Source organism: Arvicola amphibius, chromosome 15, assembly GCF_903992535.2.
Source record: "Arvicola amphibius chromosome 15, mArvAmp1.2, whole genome shotgun sequence".
Lineage (NCBI taxonomy): Eukaryota > Metazoa > Chordata > Mammalia > Rodentia > Cricetidae > Arvicola > Arvicola amphibius.
This window is the reverse complement of record NC_052061.1, coordinates 31,031,717-31,054,120: the sequence shown is the minus strand read 5'-3', so window position 1 is coordinate 31,054,120 and position 22,404 is coordinate 31,031,717. Positions and strand designations below refer to the sequence as shown.

Below are 22,404 nucleotides of genomic sequence, written 5' to 3'. Positions count from 1 at the left end.
ATAATACCTTAAAAAATTATTCTCCTGTCTATTACTGCCAATAACCTGAGCTATTTACTTATGGTATTTTCCTTTCCAGATGATTATTTTGCAGGTAGATCCAGTTTGATTAGTAGTGTTCAGAATGCTAATAATGTATACCTAAGAAAACCATATTTTAAGCAAACAGAAAAAAGCCTGATTCCTGATAATCTGTTTAAATGAAATCTTTCTTTCATGTCTAATAGTAATCTGGAAAATGCACAGAAAAGGGCAGAATATTATTTACTTAGATCTAGGCCAGATTCTAAGAAACATAATCAGAGAGGTCCAACAAGGGTCAATAGAAGATCATTATTTTTATGTTTTGTAATGATTTTGAACTCTGTTCTCTGAGGCTTTCCCTGTATGAACTTGAGCCACATCTCTTAACCTCTTTCTTTTTTACCATAGCATTTGGTCATTTTACATACTATACATTTTATTTTTAAACTGTTTTTTCTCTTGCTGCTAAAGACCCAAGTGAGCAGGCAGCAGATATTTTTGTCTCTTGTATTCTGCTTTCTCTATGGTGCCTGAAAGGTGAGTTAGTGTACAGTAGAGTCTTAAGTCTCACAGCCTCAGCATTTTAGAAAGAAGTTGCTTCAGTTAAGAAAAGAAAATGACTTTCTTCCTTTGATGGAATTTGCTGTTTTTGTGTGTTTTGAGTACTTTATAAGAGCTCTGTGGTTTTTAATTATTTCTAAATTGCAAATGAATTTCAAAGCTGAGGATGTGGCTCAGTGGCAAAGTGCTTAACTAGCATTGAGTCCCTGGTTTGATCCTCAGTAAATCTCACACACACACACACACACACACACACACACACACACACGTGTGCACACATCACAGAGAGCGAGGTAGACAGAGACATTGATTGATTTAGAACAAATATACTTTCATCCTTTTTTACTATAAAAGTAGAATAGATAAAGGTAGAATTCAAATGCAGTGGTTAGAGGAAGACCAACCAGAGGGGGAAATGAGGAAGGGCAAGGTTGGGACAAATAAGAACAAAATGTAGTAATAGGTATGTATGAAAATGCCCCAGTTAAACCCATTTCTTGGTATATTAATCAGAAATACTAATAAAGTGTGCAACACAGCCCTTGAGTGCAGCAAAAGGGCTTTCTTTGAAGAAGATCTTTGTGTGTGTGTGTTTGGCTTTTTTTGAAATGGTTTCTCTGTGTAGCCCTGGTTGTCTTGGAACTCGCTCTGTAGACCAGGCTGGCCTCAAACCCAGACAGAGATCCGCCTGCCTCTGCCTCCCAAATGCAGGGATTAAAGGTGAGCGCCACCATTGCCTGGCCTTTGAAGAGGATCTTTATGCTTCTTTGTATTCTTTCAGAAAGTTCCTTCAACCAAACTACTATTTAAACTTTGCTTTGTTGATTCACTGTATCTTGCCAGCTTTCCAAACCATCATAATCAAAAATACTTTATTTTTAAAATTTGTTGCTCAGTATCTCATTGAGTAATTCCTAAAATGAGCCTTCTATTTCCTTTAATAACATAGTTATAAAGAATTATAGTATATTGCAGGGCGTGATATCATACCCTTCCTTAATCCCAGCACTTAGGAGTCAGAGGCAGTTGGATCTTTGAGTTTGAGGTCAGCCTGGTCTATATAGTGAGTTCTAGGACTGACTCAATAAACTATGTTTGTTTTGGATTACTTTTAAACAGCTTCGCTTTCTTTATGGAATTCCCTCTCTCTCTCTCTCTCTGTCTCTCTCTCTCTCTCTGTCTCTCTCTCTCTGTCTCTGTCTCTCTCTGTCTCTCTCATATGCTATGCCAGTCTGTAGTGTCTTCTGTATATTGTAGATCTCATGTACTCCTGCTCCCTTTGTAACCGAAACTGGCCATGAACTCATGATCATGACTCTACTTCCCAAGTGCGATGCGTATAGTCATGCACTACCACACCTGGTTCTTTGCTTTTTTGTTCAGGGTCTCACTTGGCTGGCCTAGAACACATTATATTTAGCAGACTGGCTTTGAACTCACAGACATCTACCTCTCTGCCTCCTGAGTGCTGGGATTAAAAGCATGCACCACCAGGCTCAGGCTGGCTTTTATTATTTAATTCTTAAAATTTATTATTTTTAAAAATTTACTTGTTTCCTTTTTCCCACAGGAGCTGCTGCTCAAGAAGTTATCAAAGTAATCACCAAGCAGTTTGTAATTTTTAATAATACTTACATTTATAGTGGCATGTCACAAACGTCTGCAACTTTCCAGTTGTAGAATAAGTGCCATGTGTAATATGTTAATGATTGAAGCTGTAATTGTCTTCATATTGTGCTTTAGTTTGTAAAAATCTGTTAAAGAAGAGCAGTAAATTGTTTCCTTAATAAACATTTTCCTCGTTTGTAATGTAGTCTTGTTGTTTGGGGTGCTGGGGAGAAAGCAGTCATTTTTCCACAGAATAAAAGCTATCTCTTTGTAAGTTAGTTCATTAATACTGGCTTACTGTTTTTCACTTATGTATCATAGACATATCTGTTTCATTAGAAAAAGTTAAAAAAAGATCTTAATGAATTGACATGTGGATTTTAACTGTTGACATTTTTATTTTAATATTACCATTTTTCCCCCTAGACAGGGTTTCTCTGTGTAGCCTTGGCTGTCTTGGAACTTGCTCTGTAGACCAGGCTGGCCTCAGACTCACAGAGATCTGCCTGTCTCTGCCTCCCGAGTGCTGGGATTAAAGGTGTACACCACTGCCTGGCAGCTGTGGACATTTTAAGATCATTATTTGTTAAAGAAGCATTTCGGGATTTGTAGTTTTATCAGAAAACAAACCTATTTCCTTATAGTCATTCATTATATAGAACTAAAGATTTTACTCTGTACCTACTTGTTGAAATTTCATAGGGTCATCCCATCCATAAATTTCATTTTAGCGAATAAGCAAATTGAAATAATAGCATTTACCATCAGGTTAGATGGGAAAGAAAATTTCTTAAGAAGAGGAATAGCAGCACTAGAAATACAGAAATGGAAGCAGGGCTGTGTTTGACTTGTGTGTGGCTGGCTGAACGTGTCAATGTGACTCAGAAGCTCAAGGCCTGCAGTGTAATAGTCATTAAAGGCAATCTCCTGTGTGAGAGCCTGTTATAGATGACGAAAGGGGAGGGGTTAATAGGGCTTTTATTTTCTTGGATACTAGCGTGTCGTTCTTGCTTGGCTGTCTAAAGTGACTCTCCCAGAGCATGGACGCCCTCTGACAGTACTTCATCTCCATTTCCCTACAGTCCTAATTGGATGGACTCTGTTAAGAAGGAAGCATTACACCTGGACCGCATTTAGACTCGAGCTGTGGTTCTTGGGTCTACACAGTAAGAAGTTGGCCAGAACCAAAAATTGTGGTTTATGAATTCACCCAGTGACGCTGCTTTAGTGTGGCGAGGTGTCTGCCAATGGAATAGCCATTGTAGTTGAGAAAAGCCTGTCGGGCAAGGTCAGGAGGGAGCAAAGGGTCGTTTCCTAGAAGGGAAGTCCCAAATACTAAGGCAAGGTTAGATTATCCTAGAATTTCTCTACAGCCCAGCACCACGCGCTGAGCGAGCGACCCGGCCAACTGCGGCTGTGAGCGCGGGCTCCGCGTGCGTGCAGGTGTCTGGCCGGAAGTCCCGCCCAGCGGATGTCAACCTGGCGCGTGTTGGGTGGGAAACCCAGTCAGGCGTCGTAGTCTGGTCTTCCTCAGGGCAGAGCTGCTGTGGGGCTCCGGGGTAAAGGCCCCAGCCGGGTTCCAGTGTCGCCTCAGCCCAGCCCAACCTTGCTGCTGCCTTCTGGGGGCAGGTGGGCGCCTGCCGCAGAGCTATGGTGCTGGTGTGGCCCCGAGGGGACCCATTGAGCTGAGGGCAAGGGCTGCCCTGAGCTACGCCACCCGGGCCAGGCCGCAGCTGCACAGCCTGCGGGAAAGGGCGCCGTACTCTGATTAGCCTGACGGCTGTGGACGCCCGTGCTGCTCCAGGTGCTTGCGGTGTGTGGAAGGCGTCGTTTGAGAAAGACGGGGCCACGTGTCCCGGGAGCCTCAACCGAACCGCGAGCCTTAGGAATTGGGAGCCGGGCTTGGGAGCAGGACGCGCTGCCCAGCGGAGAGCTGTGGAGGAAGGAAGGCCGGGGGCCGCCGACCCTCCTGAGAAGACTTCAGCTCTTTAGGTGAGCCGTGCTAGCCTTGAGCCAGCTCTTTAGGTGAGCCGTGCTAGCCTTGAGCGAGACCCCTGGAAAGATGATGGCCCCGGGGCAGGTGAACCCGGGCTAGGGTGAAGTGTTCCCCCCTCCCCAATCTCATCCATCCAGAACTGCTTCCTGTTGCCCTCAGTATTTTCTGGGACCTGAATGACTTATATCAGTCCCTTTAAACTTTTGAAGCAGAAAGTCTATAGTGCCGCTTAATAATAGATTCTATCTTGGCTTCCATCCCTAGGACCGAAGAGGGTGCAAAACAATACTCAACTACTTTTCTTATTTATTTTCTCTACTAGTTTTCCTTATAAAGTTAGCGCTTGACGTTAGTGTTTTGGAGAATCGGTTCTCAACCTGTGGTCGTGACCCCCTTGGATTGCATATCAGATATTTACATTACGATTCATAACAGCAGCAAAATTACAGTCGTGAAGTAGCAACGAGATAATTTCATGAGTGAGAACTGTATTAAAGGGTCGCAGCCTTAGAAAGGTTGAGAACCACTGTTTTGGATAGTAAATTATAAACCTGTAAGGATTATGCTTCCTGTTATGTGAAATGTTTTTGTGGTTTTGTTTTTTTCCCTATGAGAACACAGAAAAAAAATTTTTTTAATCTCACTGTTGGTGATAATTTGTATCTATTTACAAAATTACTTAAAATTATATATATATATATATATATATATATATATATATATATATTTCTATATATTGGTTTTTCAAGACAGGGTTTCTCTGTAGCTCTGGAACCTGTCCTGGAACTAGCTCTTGTAGACCCGGCTGGCCTTGAACTCACAGAGATCCGCCTGCCTCTGCCTCCCGAGTGCTGGGATTAAAGGCATGCACCACCACCGACTGGCGAGTTACTTATAATTTTAAAATTATCTTTTTTGAAAATTGCAACTGGTCCTTTACTATAAATATTTATTTTTAATTAAATCTGTTTCTTTATGTATGTACCTGTGTGTGTGTCGCGTGCGCACACATATATGGGTCAGCACATGCATAGCTGGAAGGTAACCAGTGAGTGTTTTCGCCTACTATGTGGGTCCCAGGGATCACCCTTCCTTTGATTGTGAGGATTTTCTGTTTGTTTTGAGACTATCTTTTATCTCCTCACCCCCTCTTTCTCTCTGAAATTCCTGGGTGACCTGGAACTTTTTATATGTAGCTCAGAGTGGCTTTAGACTTGGTGGGTCCGGGATCACACAATGATGTGGGGACAGACAGCCAAAGTATATTCAACCAAAAGCAAGCTTTATTCCAGAAAAAGGAAAATATCACCATGGGGCACAGAAAGCTAATCAACTATAGTTGTGATCACAGCCAGGTGGGCTTGTATAGCTATGGCAACGGGGGGCTGGTTTTGAACCCCTTTTTATAGTAAAATAAAGCACCGGGTGGGGTCAAAGAGCTTTTACAACTTGAGGTCAGGCCTAAAGTCACATTACATTTTAAGTTTTACAACCTCTGGTTATAGAATGTTAACTTATGATATTTGTGAAAGCATGTGGCTGACTCACTGTCCCTAAAAGAATGCAAGGCAGAGAGTAGAGTCACATAGGGACAGATAAAAATGAAGGGAATACAGCAGAGGGTCCCATAATAATTAGAAGCTAACTTTGTCCCTTTGTCCCCGGTACCTGCCTAGCTGGGAAGTTAGGAGGCAGGAGACAATTGTTAGAAGTTTGCCGCTGGTCAGGCGGTGGTGGCATGCCTTTAATCCCAGCACTTGGGAGGCAGGGACCGGCTCCAAAGCTACAGAGTGATACCGTCTTGAACCAACCAACCAACCAAACAAAAAAAACCCCAAAACAAAATTTTACATCTGTACACAGTGGCTGCCAGGGTGTCTGCTCTTAAGGCAGAAAGTGTTAAAGGTTTACAGTGGCTTCCAGTTTTATTTATTTATTTTTCTCCCAAAATGTGTTTGGGCTTACAGCTTTATATTTCTGTATTTCTGGACTGGACCCTTTATTTCTGTATTCTGTTCCTGGACTCCTCAAGACTCATCATCCTCCCACCACTCCCTTTCCTGCCTGAAGTTACAGACATGCACTGTCATGCCCAGAATATTTCATTCTTTCAAATTTTTTTAACATGGACTACTTCATGAATTTGTGTCTCACTCATCCTTGTGAAGGAGCCATGCTGATCTTCTGTGTATCATTCCAATTTTAGTATATGTGCTACTGAAGCAAGCATACTGCCCAGAGTACTCCTTAGAAGCTGATCTAACTAAAAATCCCCTATCTTCTAGATGAAATGTAAGGAAAAATGACAAGCATGGAAAGTGAGAATACAAAGAAAATACAAGGTGAGAAATCCATGAATCATGTGATTAGGTTAGTTTTATGTACTTTATAGTTGTGCAGTTGTGGGTACATTTGTGTGTGTGTGTATCATATCTAACAACCTCTAGAAAATGAAAGAATCATTCATCAATTCACATAAATAACATTATTTCTGGGGGACACGAACAATTGCTTACCCCAGACAGGGAATTGCCAATAGACCAAAGTAGGGATGTCACCAGGTCCTACTCAGTAGTGAGTCTACTGGCTTCCTTGTAGGCATGTGAGTGTAGAGTTCTTTACAGTATGGGTGACAGCTCATGAACGTCACAGGCAGCTTGACAGGTTGGAAAGTCTCTTCCAGGCAGTTTAGTTGGTCTAAGCTTCTTTGAAGCAACACTTTTGGTCTGTTGTTTCTCAGCAGTCCTTACCCCTTAAATAACCTTAGGCAAGGAGGGACCTAGCACAGCAGGTTAGTTTCAGGGACTTCCTAAATTCTAGGTTGTTTATTTCCTAACTTTTAAGGGGCCTCACCCTGAGTTTTTTAATTTTTGTTTTTATTTATTATTTTTGTTTTGTTTTTGATTTTTCGAGACGGGATTTCTCTATGTAACAGTCCTGCTGTCCTGGAACTCTATCTGTAGACCAGGCTGACTTCAAACTTGCAAAGATCCACCTGCCTCTGCCTCTCAAGTTCTGGAATTGATTAAAGGTGTACCACCATGCCTGCTCCCCACCCCCGGTTTGAGATAGGGTTTTTCTATGTAGTTCTGACTGTCCAGGAACTCACTTTATAGACCAGGCTGGCCTTGAACTCACAGCGAGTGCCTCTGCCTCCCAATTGCTGGGATTAAAGGTATATGTCACCACTGCCATGCTTCCATCCTGAGTAGTAATGAGCTTTCTTACAAGATGGTATATATCAACTTGAAGGAAATTGCTATGGCATAACATACATATTGACACCTACTTTGTGCCTGTCATATAATTCCTGACCTGAGGAAACAGACATGGGAGATGTCATGCTGATACTTAGAGTGCCATATGAGACAGGCATGGTAGATCATACCTTTAATCCCAGCACTCAGGAGGCAGAGACAGGTAGATCTCTGAGTTCAAGGCTACTTGGTTTACATAGTTTTAGACCAGCCACGAATATAGTGACTCTGTTTGGGGGATGTGGGGCATATGGTAGTTCATTTACTGACAGAATATAAAAGAATATTAGTCCCTAGACATGTGGCTCATTGTTTGAATATGTTTGTGTCTGTCTACAGTGTCACAATTGGTTTTTTTGAGACAGACTTTCATGCGGTCCAGTCTAGCCTCAAGCTCATTATGTGGCACAAGATGAACTTAAAATTTCTGATCTTTCCGCTCCCAGTTCTATCTACCTATATAGAACTGGCGCTCCCAGTTCTATCTACCTATATAGAACTGGGATTATAGGTATTTGTTTGCAAAAATGCCTGTTTTATGTAGTGTTGGAGATCAAAACTGAAGCTTTGTTTATGCTAGGCCAAGTGCTTTACCAACTGAACTGTATCCCCATCACCAGAATTTATTGACTATTAGTAAGTTCACAAGGTATAATTACTTCATTGGCATTGATTTGCCACATAGTGCCACTTTAATTAATAGCCTGCCCAGGCAAAACCATGTTTATTCCAGTTTTAACTACGACTAATATTAACTCTCAGATCACACATTACATATCACATAGTGAACCTGTTTGTCTCTCTGACTACAAAGGGTTAAAGAGGCCTCAGCAGAGTTCAGGCAGTTTTGTTTTGAGGTTTCTGTTTTTATTTTTATTTTTTACTTTTCAAGGCGTGGCTTCTCTGTGTAGCCCTGGCTGTCCTGGAACTCGATCTGTAGAGCTGGCTGGCCCCAGACTCAGAGATGTGCCTGCCTCGTAGGACTGGGACTAAAGTCGCACCACCGCACCAGGCTTGAAGACTTTTTAAAGAGGGCGGAGAAGTAAAAGCTGGGAAGCTATATAGGGATGCAAAGATAATGAACATGGCTGCTGGAGACTCAGGCCACTCCCAGGCACAAGTTCGAGAGAAATAGAGAAGTGAAGAGGTGGAGGCAGAAGGAGCAAGACTTCCTCTTTAGCGCCATAGCAAGACTGAGACCATTCTGAGCCCTATTAAGACTAGGTAGGTAGGTAGGTAGATAGATAGCTAGACAGACAGACAGACAGACAGACTAAAGCTATGTGGAAGTTGGTGAGATGGCTCAGTGGGTAAAGATCATTAAACCTGACAATATGAGTTTGTTCCCCAGGCTCCACATAGTAGAAGGAGAGAACCAACTTTCACAGTTATTCTCTGACCTCTACACCCCCCAAAAAACCACTAATTTAAATTTTTTTATGTATGGGTATTTTGCTTGCATGTATATTCACACTACTTACATGCCTAGTGCCCATAGAGGTTAGAAGGCCACTTCAGATCCCCTGAACTAGTTACAGACAGCTGTGAGCAGCCATGCAGGTCCTGGGATCAATCTCAGAGGATGAACACACACTTTTATTGAATATCTAATTTGAAAATATTTCCTTCTAGTTTGAGATGCTTTTGCAATCTGCATAGTATCTTGAAACATAAAAGCTTTAAATTTTAAACCAGGTGAGATGACGAGCCTGCCTTTAATCCCATCACTCAGGAGGTAGAAGCAGGCAGATTTCTGCATGTTTAATCCAACCTAGTCTATATAATGAGTTCCAGGACAACAAGAGCTATATAGTAAGACCCTGTCTAAAACAAACAAACAACAGCAACAAAACAGCCAGATGGTGATAGCATGTGCCTTTAATCCCAGCACTCGGGAGGCAAGGAAGCAGAGGCAAGTATATCTCTTGAGTTCCAGGATAGCCAGAGCTAAACAGAAACCCTGTCTTGGTAAAAGAACAAATACAAATTTAAAATTTTAGATCTATTCTGTCCATTTTCTTTTATATTGATTGTTGCTTTTAGTATTGTATGCACTTCAGTTTTTGGTTTTTTTTTTTTTTTTCCTTCAGGAATTGAAGGAACTAGGTTGCTCAGCTCAAAAAAGGTTAAATGAAGATGAAATGTCAATTGTTTGTGTAAGGAGGTGCTTTAGCTAAGAAGGGAAAGAGTATGATAGGAAATCTTAAAGTCTGAGAAGGAAGTGCTAAAGGCAATAGAGGAGTAAAGCCTATGTTGTGCCCAGAACTGAAAAGCACCACACCCTATCTGAAATTTTCTTTGGCATGTTGTTAACAGGACATTGATATCCATACAGACTTGTCATTTTGTAGATTTGTTAATGATATAATGGTGAATAAATGTTGGCAGTTGCCCAAAGTCAACTCAATAATAACATTTTTACTATATATTATTCCTAATAAATTGAATCACAGGGCTAGAGAAATGGCTTAGCAGTTTCGAACACTGGTTGTTTTTCCAGAGGACCTGGGTTTAATTTCCAGCACCCATATGGCAGCTCACTACTGTCTGTAACTCCAGTTCCAGGGATTCTGACACCCTCATACAGATACATGCAGACAGAACACCAATGCACATAAATAAATTTAGCAAATTGTTAGGTGATTTTTTTTTAAGTAGAAGACTAAATATTGATTGATGTATCATAGATTTTTGTAGTATGTGCCTTTTTATTTTAAGTCTACCCATTGCAAATGTTAGTTCAAGACATGTCAAGGATGGCAAGATGACTCAGCTGGTAAAGGCACCTGCTGCCAAGGCTGACAACCTGAGGTTGATCCTTGGGATCCACATGGTGGAAGGAGAGAACGGATTCCTACAGATTATCCTCTGACCTCCCCATGTGTCTCCTCACAAACAAATGAATAATATAACAAAATACTTTTAAAGCCAAGTAAAAGAAATAAAAACGTCAAAAAACAAAAAGTTATTCTGATACCTAGAAATCATTTACCTGGTAAAAGAGGATTTTAAATTTAGTTTGAAATGTTATATTGACTGATTTTCAATATAATCTGTCAAATATGAAATCCATGCTGTATTCCTTGTATAAACCAACTTGGTCATGATATATTGTTAATATATTGTTGAATTCAATTTACTAAAATATTTTTGCAAGATTTTTTTTTACATGTTATGTTCATGAGGGATATTGGTCTACGGTTTTGTCTTTCTAATGGTTTTGGTTTTGGTACAAGGGTAATGCCAATCTCAAAATAAGTTGAGAAGCCAGGCATAGTGGTGTGTCCCTGGTTACTGAATAGCTGAAGCACGAGGATCTGAACTTTGAGATCAATGTTTGGTGGAGTTTTCAAATAAAATCATCTGAAACTGGAAATTTCATTGTGGGAAGTTTTGTAGCTATGATTTCAGCTTTTTCTATAAATATAATATTCAGATAATGTATTTTTGAATGCATTTGGATGATTTGCATCTTTCAGCAACTTTTTTCTCTTTCATCTAAGTCATTGAATCTGTATAAAATTATGCATAATACTTTCTTTTGAATATCTTCAGACTCTGTAGTGGTTACTTATTTATAATGTCTTTCTGTTGCTTAGGCTGGACTGGAACTCACTATGTAGCCCTTGAATTTGTGGAAATCCTTCTGCCTCTACGTCCTAAATGCTGGGATTATAGGTGTGAACCATTTAATACTGACAGTTTGTGTTTGTATTAGTCTGGCTAGAGAATTATCAGTTTCATTGATCTTTTTTAAAGAACCTTTTTAATTGTCTAAAAAGATTTATTTATTATATATACAGTGTTCTGCCAACATGTATCTCTGCACACCAGAAGAGGGCACCAGATCATTACAGGTGGCTGTGAGCCACCGTGTGGTTGCTGGGAATTGAGCTCAGAACCTCCAGAGGAGCAGCCAGTGCTCTTAACCTCTGAGCCATCTTTCCAGCCCCATCTCTTTTTAATTTTTAAATTTATTTTTATGTGTGTAGATGTTTTGCTTGCATGTATATCTGTGCATGCCTGATGTCTAAGTGAGGTCAGAAGATGGCATTGGATCCCCAGAGATTAATTACAGACAGTGTGAACTGTCATATGGATGTTGGGAATTAAACCCGTGTCCTCTGGAGGGCTGGAGGGATGGCTCAGCGGTTAAGTAAGAACACTGCCTGCTCTTCCAAAGGTCCTGAGTTCAATTCTCAGCAACCACATAGTGGCTCACAACCATCTGTAATGATATCTGGTGCCTTCTTGAGGAAGAGACCTGGTCAGTTGTCCTCACCAACTTAGACCATGAAATCCAATATAGACAAGTTCAACAGAACTACCATATAAGTACTGTGCATGTATGCTTAGCATTGCCAGGGCATAAATTTCATTCATTCATTTTCATTCCTCTGGAAGACAGCCAGTGCTCTTAACCACCGAGCCATCTCTCTAGTCCCACTCTCTTTCCTTTTTCTGTTTCATGATTTCAGATTTGTCTGTATAGTTTTTTTTTTCTTGCTTACTTTTGGCTAAGTTTGCTCGTTTTCTAGTTTCTTAAGGTGGAAGCTAAGGTCATTGAGTTAGGAACCATTTTCTTTTCTAACATAGGCATTTAGTACTAGGAATTTCCTCATAAATACTGCTTCATTAGCATCCTATAAATTCTAGTATGTTGTATTTTCATTTAAAATAACAGTTTACTTAAAATATTTTTTTTTTTTTGGTTTTTCGAGACAGGGTTTCTCTGTGGCTTTGGAGCCTGTCCTGGAACTAGCTCTTGTAGACCAGGCTGGTCTCGAACTCACAGAGATCCGCCTGCCTCTGCCTCCCAAGTGCTGGGATTAAATATCTTTCTTAGATTATAAAGTAAATATTTACTTATTTTAAAAAATCAAGCACTTCAAGGGTGTATAATCATAAAATAGAATTTGAATTATTGGTCTTTGAAAGAAAACTTTGCTTTTAAAATAATTTTTCTCTAGTAGAAATGAAGACTGACCTGAACTTACTGTTGGAATGTCTGAAGTATCACATGGGCAACCCTTTGTCACAAAAGGAAGTTTTGATCACTATCCATTCCGTTTGTAAACAAAACAGTAAGACTTAATAATGAACTTTATTCATAATTCCATTATTTTTTCTATTCTTTTCTCTTGCCTTTCTTCTCCTTCCTTCACTCCATCTCTCTCTGTCTATGCTTGCCTCTTCCTCTCTTCCTTTTGGTGTCATTCATCTCATTTTCTCATGTAACACAAGCTGGTCTCAAAGTCTTGATCCGCCTGACAGTCTCCTCAGCATGGGGGTTTCATGCATGTACCCCCACAACCTGTTGACTGATGTTTCTGTCCCACCAGGTCCTACAGCCATTTAGTCCCAGATAAACACACAGAGGTCTATATTAATCATAAACTGGTCGGCCTAGTAGCTTGGGCTTCTTATTAACTCTTATAACTTATATTAGCCCTTATATTATATTATATTCTTGTCTGTGTTAGCCACATGGCTTGGTACCTTTTTTGGTGAGACAGTCACATCTTGCTTGCTCTGTGTATGACTTCCTCTGTGTCTGGGTGACGACTGCAGACTGACTCTTTCCTATTTCCAGAATTTTCCTGTTGTCCTTGCCACGCTTCTACTTCCTACCTGGCTACTGGCTAATCAGTATTTTATTAAAATACAATTGACAAAGTATAGACCAATGTCCCACAGCAACAACCCACTCTGGTTCCAGTTTTGTAGTACTCTACTATATTAATATGCATGGCTGTTTCTCTTCTACTCAATGTATGTGTTATATTACTTTATTCATTTGGTTCTTTTATCCTTAACAGAATAATCAAAGTAATTATAATTTCTATCTTGTTTTATCTGCAAACCCTACAGGTGATGCAGGTGTTTATTTCCGGGAAATTGGTGGTTTGATGTTTGTAGAAAGTCTTGCAAAGTCAAGTGAGCATAGCATGGTAAAAGAAGCAGCCTTATATACATTAGGATCTATCGCAGAAGGAAATGGTAAAATACAAAATTTTATTTTTATGGTCCTTAAAATAATTTTAAATAAGTATTTAAATTTTTTTCTTTTTATTTAAAAGTGAATGCCAACACACCTGGCTTAACTTTTATTTTTAGGGTTATTTTGTTGGTTTCCTATGAGTTTTTTTTCTTTTTAGAGTCAAGGTTATCATAAAGTACAGGCTGGCCTTGAATGCAGAGTTCTCCTGTTTTGCTTCCTAAGTATTAGGATTGCAGCATGCCTAGTGTTATTTTTGAACTTTGAAAGACTTTTGCACCTCCAAATGTCTTAAGAAATATCATAAAGACTGGGCAGTGGTGGCGCACGCCTTTAATCCCAGCACCTGGAAGGCAGAGGCAGGTGGATCTCTGTGAGTTCGAGACCAGCCTGGTCTACAGAGCGAGTTCCAGGACAGGTTCCAAAGCTACAGAGAAACCCTGTCTTGAAAAACCAAAAAAAAAAAAAAAAAAAAAAAAAAAAAAAAAAAAAAAAAAAAAAAAAAAAAAAAAAATCATAAATATTGAAATATTGCTTGTCCCTCTCTTTTTCCAAAGCAGATATCTGGATTTTTTTGAAGTTTTTTTTTTTCTTGCTTTGTTTTTAGGTAGTCTTCTCACTTGGCCTCACTTTTCACTTCTACTTGGTTTTATTTTCATTTTTTATTTGCTTAGGATTTTATTGGCAATTCTAGGGTATTTAAATGTTTGCTTTGGAGCTTAGACCAAGTAATTTTGATTAAGATATTGCTTGTTTGGGACTGACTAGATGGCTCAGTAGTTAAAGGTTCTTACCTGAGTTTGATATGTGAAACTCATATGAAGGGAAGAGAGAACTAACTCCCATAAATTGTCCTATGATCTGTAAGAACATTGTGGTATGTCTGCACCTGCGGGTGGGCACATACACTCATGTGCATGTACACATATACAAGTAAATAAATAAATGTAATTAAATTTTTTAAAATATAGCTAGTTTGTTCTGTTAAGAGCATATCAAGTTTTCATAGATTTTTTTTCTAGTATATGTCAATTAAATGACATCTAGTTAAGAAACATCCCCAGTTTGACAACTTTTTATTTTGTTCAATGTATTTTTGTGCTAATATATTAAAATGATAATTGTATTTTATGTTTCAGTTTACTGTCAGCAAACTTTGTGTACTTCAGAATTATTTCAGGATTTAATTTTGCTCTTATCTAATGATGATTCAAATACAAATTTGAAAAGAATGTCCATCTATGTTCTTTTGGTTCTGGTTTCAAATAATAGTAAGTATATTCTCTTATGAATGTTTAAAAACATTTTAATATATTTTGGAATAGTCATTAATACTTTATTCTCGTCATTCTGTTATATTAGTGCCTTTTTTGAGACAGTTTCACTATGTTGACTACAGCGATCCACCTGCCTCTGCTTGCCAAATGTATTAAAATGACTTTTCAATCTCATTAACATGCAAGAGATATGAGCTCTAAGAAAGGAATTAATAATAAGCATTGAATCATTGATATTTGTTAATTTTAAGAAATAGTGAGCCGGGCAGTGGTGGCGCATGCCTGTAATCCCAGTTCTTGTGAGGCAGAGGCAGACAGATTTCTGTGAGTCCAAGGCAAACCTGGTCTACAGGAGCTAGTTCCAGGACAAGCTCCAAAGCTACAGAGAAACCCTATCTCGAAAAACCGAAATTAGTGACATTATTTTTATTACATAATCTTTAAAAATAAAAACAAGTGTTTAATGAATTGGTTGACTTTTTCCTGAATTGATCATTTTGTTACAAGATTTACTATATTAGACCATGTTTATTTTGGGATAATTTTAGATTTACTGAGAAGTCAAAAATATAGTATAAAGTGTTCATGTATACCTAGTTAGGACTTTGCATGTGTATGTTTGTGTGTGCTTGGTGTAGAAACTGGAGGTTAATGTTGGGTGCCTTCCTCAATCAATTTTCACCATTGTTTTTTGAGACAGAATCTCTGGGGCTTTCCAGTTTGACTGGTTGCCCAGCAAGCCCCAGGGATCAGACACAAGCTACTGTGCCTGGCTTTTTATTTAGTTTTTATATGGGTACTGGGGATCAAACTCAGTTCCTTATGCTGCCACTCTACTGACTGAGCCATCTCCCCAATCCCTTCATCTTTTAAAACTTGCTTCATCTAATTCTTGAAAATGTTAGGTTCTTGAATTACTTCTAGATTTTTTTTCCTACTTTGAAAAACCTGAAAAAGATTTGTATTTTTTTCTACTTTTAAGATTCTTTTCATATTGTAACAGAACTATAACTTAAGCATTTGTAATTTTTAGAGGAAAACTGAATGCTGAGCATAGTATATTTTCCATAATAAAACCAGTTAAAATTTTTAAAAAATCAAAATTTTATGTGTGTGGATGTTTTGCCTATATGTATAACTGAACACTAACTTGTGTATGCCTGTTACCCACAAAGGTCATAAGAGAGCATCAGATCCCTTGGAACTGGAGTTGTTAATCCACCATGTGGGTGCTGGGAATTGATCCCAGGTCCTCTGCAAAAATAGAAAGTGTTCTTAACTGCTGAGCCATCTCTCCAGCCCCTTGATTACAAGTTTTTTCCTACTGTAATTCTGTATACTTTATAATGCTTTAAAGTAGCTTGAAATCTAATTAAAATATTTTTAAATGTCTTAATTTCTATAAAATTATTTCTAAATAAAAGTCATTCATGTAACATATGGCTATTTTTTAAGGGAATGGACAAACGCTTGTAAGAGAAACAGGTTGTATTGAAGTTCTGTCACAGTTGTTCAGGTAAGTAGATAAATATCTTCTTATTTCATTGTTTAGGACATTAGTGCATTTATAATAATTTATTACCTTTTCTTTTTAACCCAATAGGACAGTTCTTTCAAATTATGAGTTGAACTTGTCAGATAATAATGTTTTCCAGAGTTATCTGTTGTGGTCTTCAGTGTGCAGTACTCTGTGTGTCTGTGTCAACAATCCTCAAAATGGTAATTATTTCAACTATTTAAATACAAATATAAAAACAAAGGTGATATTTTTCAAAAGTCAGATTAAAACATGGTCGGCTTTTCTCCTTTCAGACGAGAATCAAATGCTTTGTTGTTCACTTTTTCCATATGTGAATGAATGGCTAGTGAATTGTATGAAACCTGAGATAATTCGCCCTATATGCTCATTTATTGGACTTACTCTTGCAAATAATAGTAAGTATTCGTTATTTTCTAGGTTTTACTTTAAGAACTCTATTTTAAAACATAAAAAAGACTATTAAGCCGGGCGGTGGTGGCGCACGCCTTTAATCCCAGCACTCGGGAGGCAGAGGCAGGCGGATCTCTGTGAGTTCGAGGCCAGCCTGGTCTACAAGAGCTAGTTCCAGGACAGGCTCTAAAAAAGCTGCAGAGAAACCCTGTCTCGAAAAACCAAAAAAAAAAAAAAAAAAAAAGACTATTAAATTCATTTAGTGATTTTGATGCTTCTAATCTGGACCATTTTGGATATAGTTAGATGGCTTTGTTTTGTTTGAGATAGTTCTCACTGGACAGACCTGGCTGGCCTAGAACTTGCTGTAATGGACCAGGCTAGCCTCAAATAGATACTGACCTGCCTCTGCCTTGAGTTCTTGGCTAGACTTTTGAAGATAAGAAAATCTTGGAATTAGGTATTATTGGGAGGACATTGGAAAGATGGTGACAGCAGCATAGTTGTTTCTTGGGAGGTGGGGTTTGAGAATGGTCTCCTGTAGCCCAGACTGACTTGTAGATCTCTCTGTATGACTAAAGATGACCTTGAGCTCATGACCCTTCTTCCCACACCTCCTAAGTTCTGGTAATATAAATATGTACCACTATCCCCATTCTGCAGTATAGTTTGTTTTGTTTTGAATCTTCCTAAATACTGTCATGAAACAGAGCAATGAAATAACAAAACTAAAACCCCACAGGATGACAATCTGGCCAAAATTAGAATTAGATTAAAAAATGAAAAAAAAAATTGGGGCCAGTGAGATTGCCCAGTCTATAAAGACTCTTGCCATTCAGTATGATCCAAGTCTGATGATTCAAATTTGGTCCTCAGAACCTACGCAAAGGTACAAGGAGAGAACTGACTTCACAGAATTGTTTTCTTTTTTTTTTTTTTTTTTTTTTTTTTTTTTTTGGTTTTTCGAGACAGGGTTTCCCTGTAGTTTCTAGAGCCTGTCCTGGAACTAGCTCTTATAGACCAGGCTGGCCTCGAACTCAGAGATCCGCCTGCCTCTGCCTCCCGAGTCACAGAATTGTTTTCTGACTGCTATAGTGCATGTAGGTTTACACACACACACACACACACACAGCCACACAGCCACATACAACATCCACACTCATAACTCCATTATAATAAATACAATTTTTGGCCGGGCGGTGGTGGCGCACGCCTTTAATCCCAGCACTCGGGAGGCAGAGGCAGGCGGATCTCTGAGTTCGAGGCCAGCCTGGTCTACAAGAGCTAGTTCCAGGACAGGCTCTAGAAACTACAGGGAAACGCTGTCTCGAAAAACCAAAAATAAATAAATAAATAAATACATACATACATACATACATACATACAATGTTTTAAATTTAAGTAATATTCTTTAAAAATTTTTAAAATACATAAGATAAAGCAAAAACTATCATCAGAGTTGAGCAAGACAAACAGGAGGAAAAGAATCCAAGAGAAGACACAATCAGAGAGCCCCTTGGTTTCATACTCAGAAATCCTATAAAAATGCTAAACTAGAAGCCATAGTATATATTAAGAGAACCTAGCTCAGACCTGTGCAGGTCCTGTACAGGCTGCCTCAGTCTCTATGAGCTTTGCTCATTTTGATTTAGAGGACCTTGTTTTCTTGGTGTCCTTCATCCTCTCTGGCTCTTATATTTTTCCACCACTTTTTCCTAGGGATTTCTAGAGCCTTGGGGTGAGGGGAATTTGATAGAAATACCCCATTTAGGGCTGAGTATTCAAGGTCTCTCACTCTCTGCATAATATCTGGCTGTGTGTCTCTATTTCTTCTCATCTGTGGGAGGAAGCTTTTCTTCTGATGGCTGAGCAAGGCACTGATATGCTTCCCTGGTCAGAACATTAATACAATTAAAAAAAATGAACAAAAAAACCCTGACAAGATGACTGATAGTCAAATATGTGGTTATTAAAAATTGGATTTCTGGAGGTTGTGGAAAGCTGAGAGATAAGGATTGTTGAAAGTTCAAGGCTAGCCTGGGTTACATATATTGTGAGTTTCTGGCCAGACTAGGCTACAGTGTGATGTAACCTCCCAACCCATCCCCCTTGAGAAGATCTAAATTATCAATCTAAAATACCATGAAAAGTTACATCACTTTATATTTTGTTTCCTAGTTGTTTTTTTTTTTTTCCGAGACAGGGTTTCTCTGTAGCTTTAGAGCCTATCCTAGAGCTAGCTAGCTCTTGTAGACCAGGCTGGCCTCGAACTCACAGAGATCCGCCTGCCTCTGCCTCCCGAGTGCTGGGATTAAAGGCGTGCGCCACCACCACCCTGCTGTTTCCTAGTTTTTATTTGATGCGTATGCCTGTTTGTCTGCATGTATGCCTATCTACTACATGTGTGCCTGGTACCCATGGAGGTCAGAGAAGGAGTTGGATTCCATGGAATTGGAGTACAGACAGTTATGAGATACCTTTTGAGTACTAGGAATCAAACCTGTGTCTGCTGGAAGGGCAGCCAGTTCTCTTAACTGCTGAGCCAGCTCTCCACCCTTCACTCAAGACTTATCATAGTTTAACAAAATAATAGTATAAACAGTTTTATACCATGCAATTAGACAATTCTAATTAATTGGACAAATGCTTTAAAATATAGAAATTACTAGAACTTACTCAAAAGAAATAGGTAACTTGAATATTCCTGTTTTTTTGTTGCTGTCGTCCTTTTTTATTTTTTATTTATGTTTGAAGTTTTGTTTTCTTAATTTTTATGAGTATGAGTGTTTGCCTGTATGCCCATGTGTGCAGTGCCTTTGGAAACCAGAAGAGGGTGTAAATGCCCTGGAATTTGAGTTACAGTTGTGAGTGCTGGGAACTTGTGGGTGCTGGAAACTGAACCAAAGTCCCCTCCCATCAAGAGGAGAGAGTACTCTTAAACAATGAGCCATCTCTCCAGCCCATGTTTGTTATTTTTTTTTCAAGACAGGGATTCATGTAGCTCAGACTAGCCTTGAATTTACAGTATAGCTGAGGGAGGTTGGCCTTAAACTGGTTCTTCCCTTCCACCTCCAAAGTGCTGAGATTACAGGTGTGTGCTATCACACCCAACTCCATAGTTCTTTTTCTTTTTCTTTTCTTCTTTTTTTTTAGTTTGTTTTTTTTCGAGACAGGGTTTCTCTGTAGCTTTGGAGCCTGTCTTGGAACTAGCTCTTGTAGACCAGGCTGGCCTCAAACTCACAGAGATCCGCCTGCCTCTGCCTCCTGAGTGCTGGGATTAAAGGCGTGTGCCATCACAGCCCAGTCATAGTTCTTTTTCAAAGACTCAGAATTCACTGGGCATGGTGGCACATGCCTGTAATCCCAGTACTTGGGAGGCAGAGGTAGGCAGAGAGCTCAGTGAGTTTGAGGCTACCGTGGTCTACAAAGCGAGTTCCAGGACAGCTAGGACCGTTACACAGAGAAACCCTATCTCTGAAAAACCATAAAGAAAAAAAGTAACAGAATTCATATATTAAACATTATATTTAATAATATATTATGAATATATTAATAATATTCATATATTAAATATTATATTTCTGTAATAAACAGAAAAGAAGTTCAAAGCTTGATAATTTTACTGGTGAATTCTATCAACTATTTCAGGGAAAAAGCCCCCCCAAAACCTAATAAATTATTCGTAGAGGTAGAATTGGAAGAAACACTTCTGAATACATTCTATAAGACTAGCATTACACCCAAGTTGAAAGAAGGCATTACAACAAAATTATAGGCCAATATCTATTATGAGCATAGATATAAAGATACTATTTGTTTATATGAGACAAAGTCTCATGTAATTTGGTTGACTTAAAATTCTCTATGTCGCCAAGGATAACTTTGGACTCCCAAACTTCTTGCCTCTATCCATCAAATGCTGGAATTAGAAATGTGCACTATCATTCCTGTTTTATGCTTTAACTTTATGAAACCATAATCACTGGTTAGAAAGAACTATAAGATAATCTTAATAGTTAAAGGAAAAGTAGTATGTATTAATGTAACATGTCTTCATGATAAGAAAGAACTCTTAGTAAACTAGGAAAGAAAAGAAACATATTTAATGTGATAAAAGGCCTATATATAATGCTACATGTGACTGCTATTCTCATTATTTTTATTTAGTATTTTATTAGACATCCCTAGCCGGTGAAATAAGGCAAGAAAGTAAAATAAAATTAATAGAGGTTGAAAAGGATTTTTTCCCACAAATGACATGATCATGCGTGTGTGTGTGTGTGTGTGTGTGTGTGTGTGTGTAAATCGAGACACACTATTATAGCTAATAGTGATTTTAGGAAGATTGCAGGATATAAGGACATACAAAATCAATTGTATTTCTATATGCCTCAACAAACTATTGGAACCTTAAACTGTCATGTGTGTCTGTGTGTATGTTGGGGGTGTATACTTGCATTAACTTATGGTTGCAGGTACACTTCCTGTGAATTCCAATGTGGAGATCAAGAATAACTTTGGTATCTTCCTCTGTCACTCTCTACCATACTTTTTGAGTCAAGGTCTCTCACTGAAATTGGAAATTATTGTTTCAGCTAGGCTTGCTGACTAGCAAGTCCCAGGAACCTGTCTATCTTTGTTTCCCCAGCACTGGGGCCATAGCCACACTGTGCCTTGACCAGCTTTTATGTAGTTATTGGTGATCCAAACTCAAGTCCTCATGCTTTCTGGGAAGTGCTTTACCCATTGTGCCATTTCCCCAGCCTCCATCATTTATCATGATATACTTTAAAAAAAAAAAAAGCACTAGCCTGGACTTTAAGACGTAAATCAAAAGTTAAGAGTACTGACTACTTTTGCAGAGGACCCGGGTTCAATTCTCAGAACTCATATGGCAGCTCACAATTGTAACTCTAGTTGTAGAGGATCCAATGCCCTCTTTTGGCCTTCATGGGTACCAGGAATGCACATGGTACACATACATATAGGCAGACATGGATATACATGAAATAAAAGTAGCTAAACCTGGGGGAAAAACAAACAGTATGACACACAAATTCATCCCAGCACTTGAGAAGCTGAGGCAAGAGGACTTCAGTGAGTTTGATGCTATAATGGATTACATAATGAATTAGAGACTAGCCTGAACTACAGAGAGATACCCTACTTCAAAAAATGAAAATACTTGACTAAATACTTAGGTGTAAATTTAATGAAATATATGCATTGCCTATGCTATCATATTATCATAAAATAAGTGTCTTCCAAAGACCCATGTATTAAAGGTTTTGTCCTTATTATAGTGTTATTTGGAACTCATGGATTCTTTAGGATGTAGGTCCTAACAGAAATAAGTCATTGAGATGTGCCATTGAAAAGGATGTAAGAGCCCTTGTTCCTCTCTGGTTTTGTCTCCCTGGCTCCAGCGGGTGATCAGTTTTCTTTAGCATGTAGTCATGTCCTACCTTGCCATAGGCTCCAGAGCCAAACCATAGACTGTCATCTCTAAATGATGACCCAAAATAAACTTTTTTCCTTTTAAGTTGTCTTAAGTATGTTGTCACTGTGATAAAGTTGACTAAGACAGCAAAATGTTACAAAAGTAATGCCTCAATTGTGAGGAGATTTATAATGTTCATGGATAGGGTGCTTATTTGTCTGTATATGCACTACATGAGACCTCATCTCAAAAAATAAAAATAAAAGCTAGATTTTGAAAATTATAAACAAGAACAAAACCTTCGTTTTTGAAA

The 22,404-nt window shown here is 38.8% G+C and overlaps 2 protein-coding genes and 1 non-coding gene across 3 annotated transcripts in view; 2 read left to right on the top strand and 1 right to left on the bottom strand.

Annotated features, from left to right (window-relative positions):
• Window positions 1-2,394, top strand: part of Nae1 (NEDD8 activating enzyme E1 subunit 1) — a 30,038-nt gene extending 27,644 nt beyond the window's left edge. Inside the window, exon 20 of the mRNA XM_038312983.1 lies at window positions 2,156-2,394. Within this exon, the coding sequence (XP_038168911.1) occupies window positions 2,156-2,265 (110 nt within the window). The 3' untranslated portion in view covers window positions 2,266-2,394. The remainder of the gene's footprint in view (window positions 1-2,155) is intronic.
• A 3,914-nt stretch (window positions 2,395-6,308) lies between these two features.
• LOC119802417 lies at window positions 6,309-6,415 on the bottom strand. Its single transcript, XR_005283429.1, has one exon. It is a non-coding gene; the product is annotated as a U6 spliceosomal RNA (small nuclear RNA).
• A 12-nt stretch (window positions 6,416-6,427) lies between these two features.
• The window catches only part of Terb1 (telomere repeat binding bouquet formation protein 1), a 54,185-nt gene continuing 38,208 nt past the window's right edge, over window positions 6,428-22,404 (top strand). The window contains exons 1-7 of the mRNA XM_038313345.1: window positions 6,428-6,531; window positions 12,420-12,530; window positions 13,318-13,446; window positions 14,584-14,715; window positions 16,177-16,237; window positions 16,325-16,440; window positions 16,534-16,656. Coding sequence (XP_038169273.1) covers window positions 6,492-6,531; window positions 12,420-12,530; window positions 13,318-13,446; window positions 14,584-14,715; window positions 16,177-16,237; window positions 16,325-16,440; window positions 16,534-16,656 — 712 coding nt within the window. The 5' untranslated portion in view covers window positions 6,428-6,491. The remainder of the gene's footprint in view (window positions 6,532-12,419; window positions 12,531-13,317; window positions 13,447-14,583; window positions 14,716-16,176; window positions 16,238-16,324; window positions 16,441-16,533; window positions 16,657-22,404) is intronic.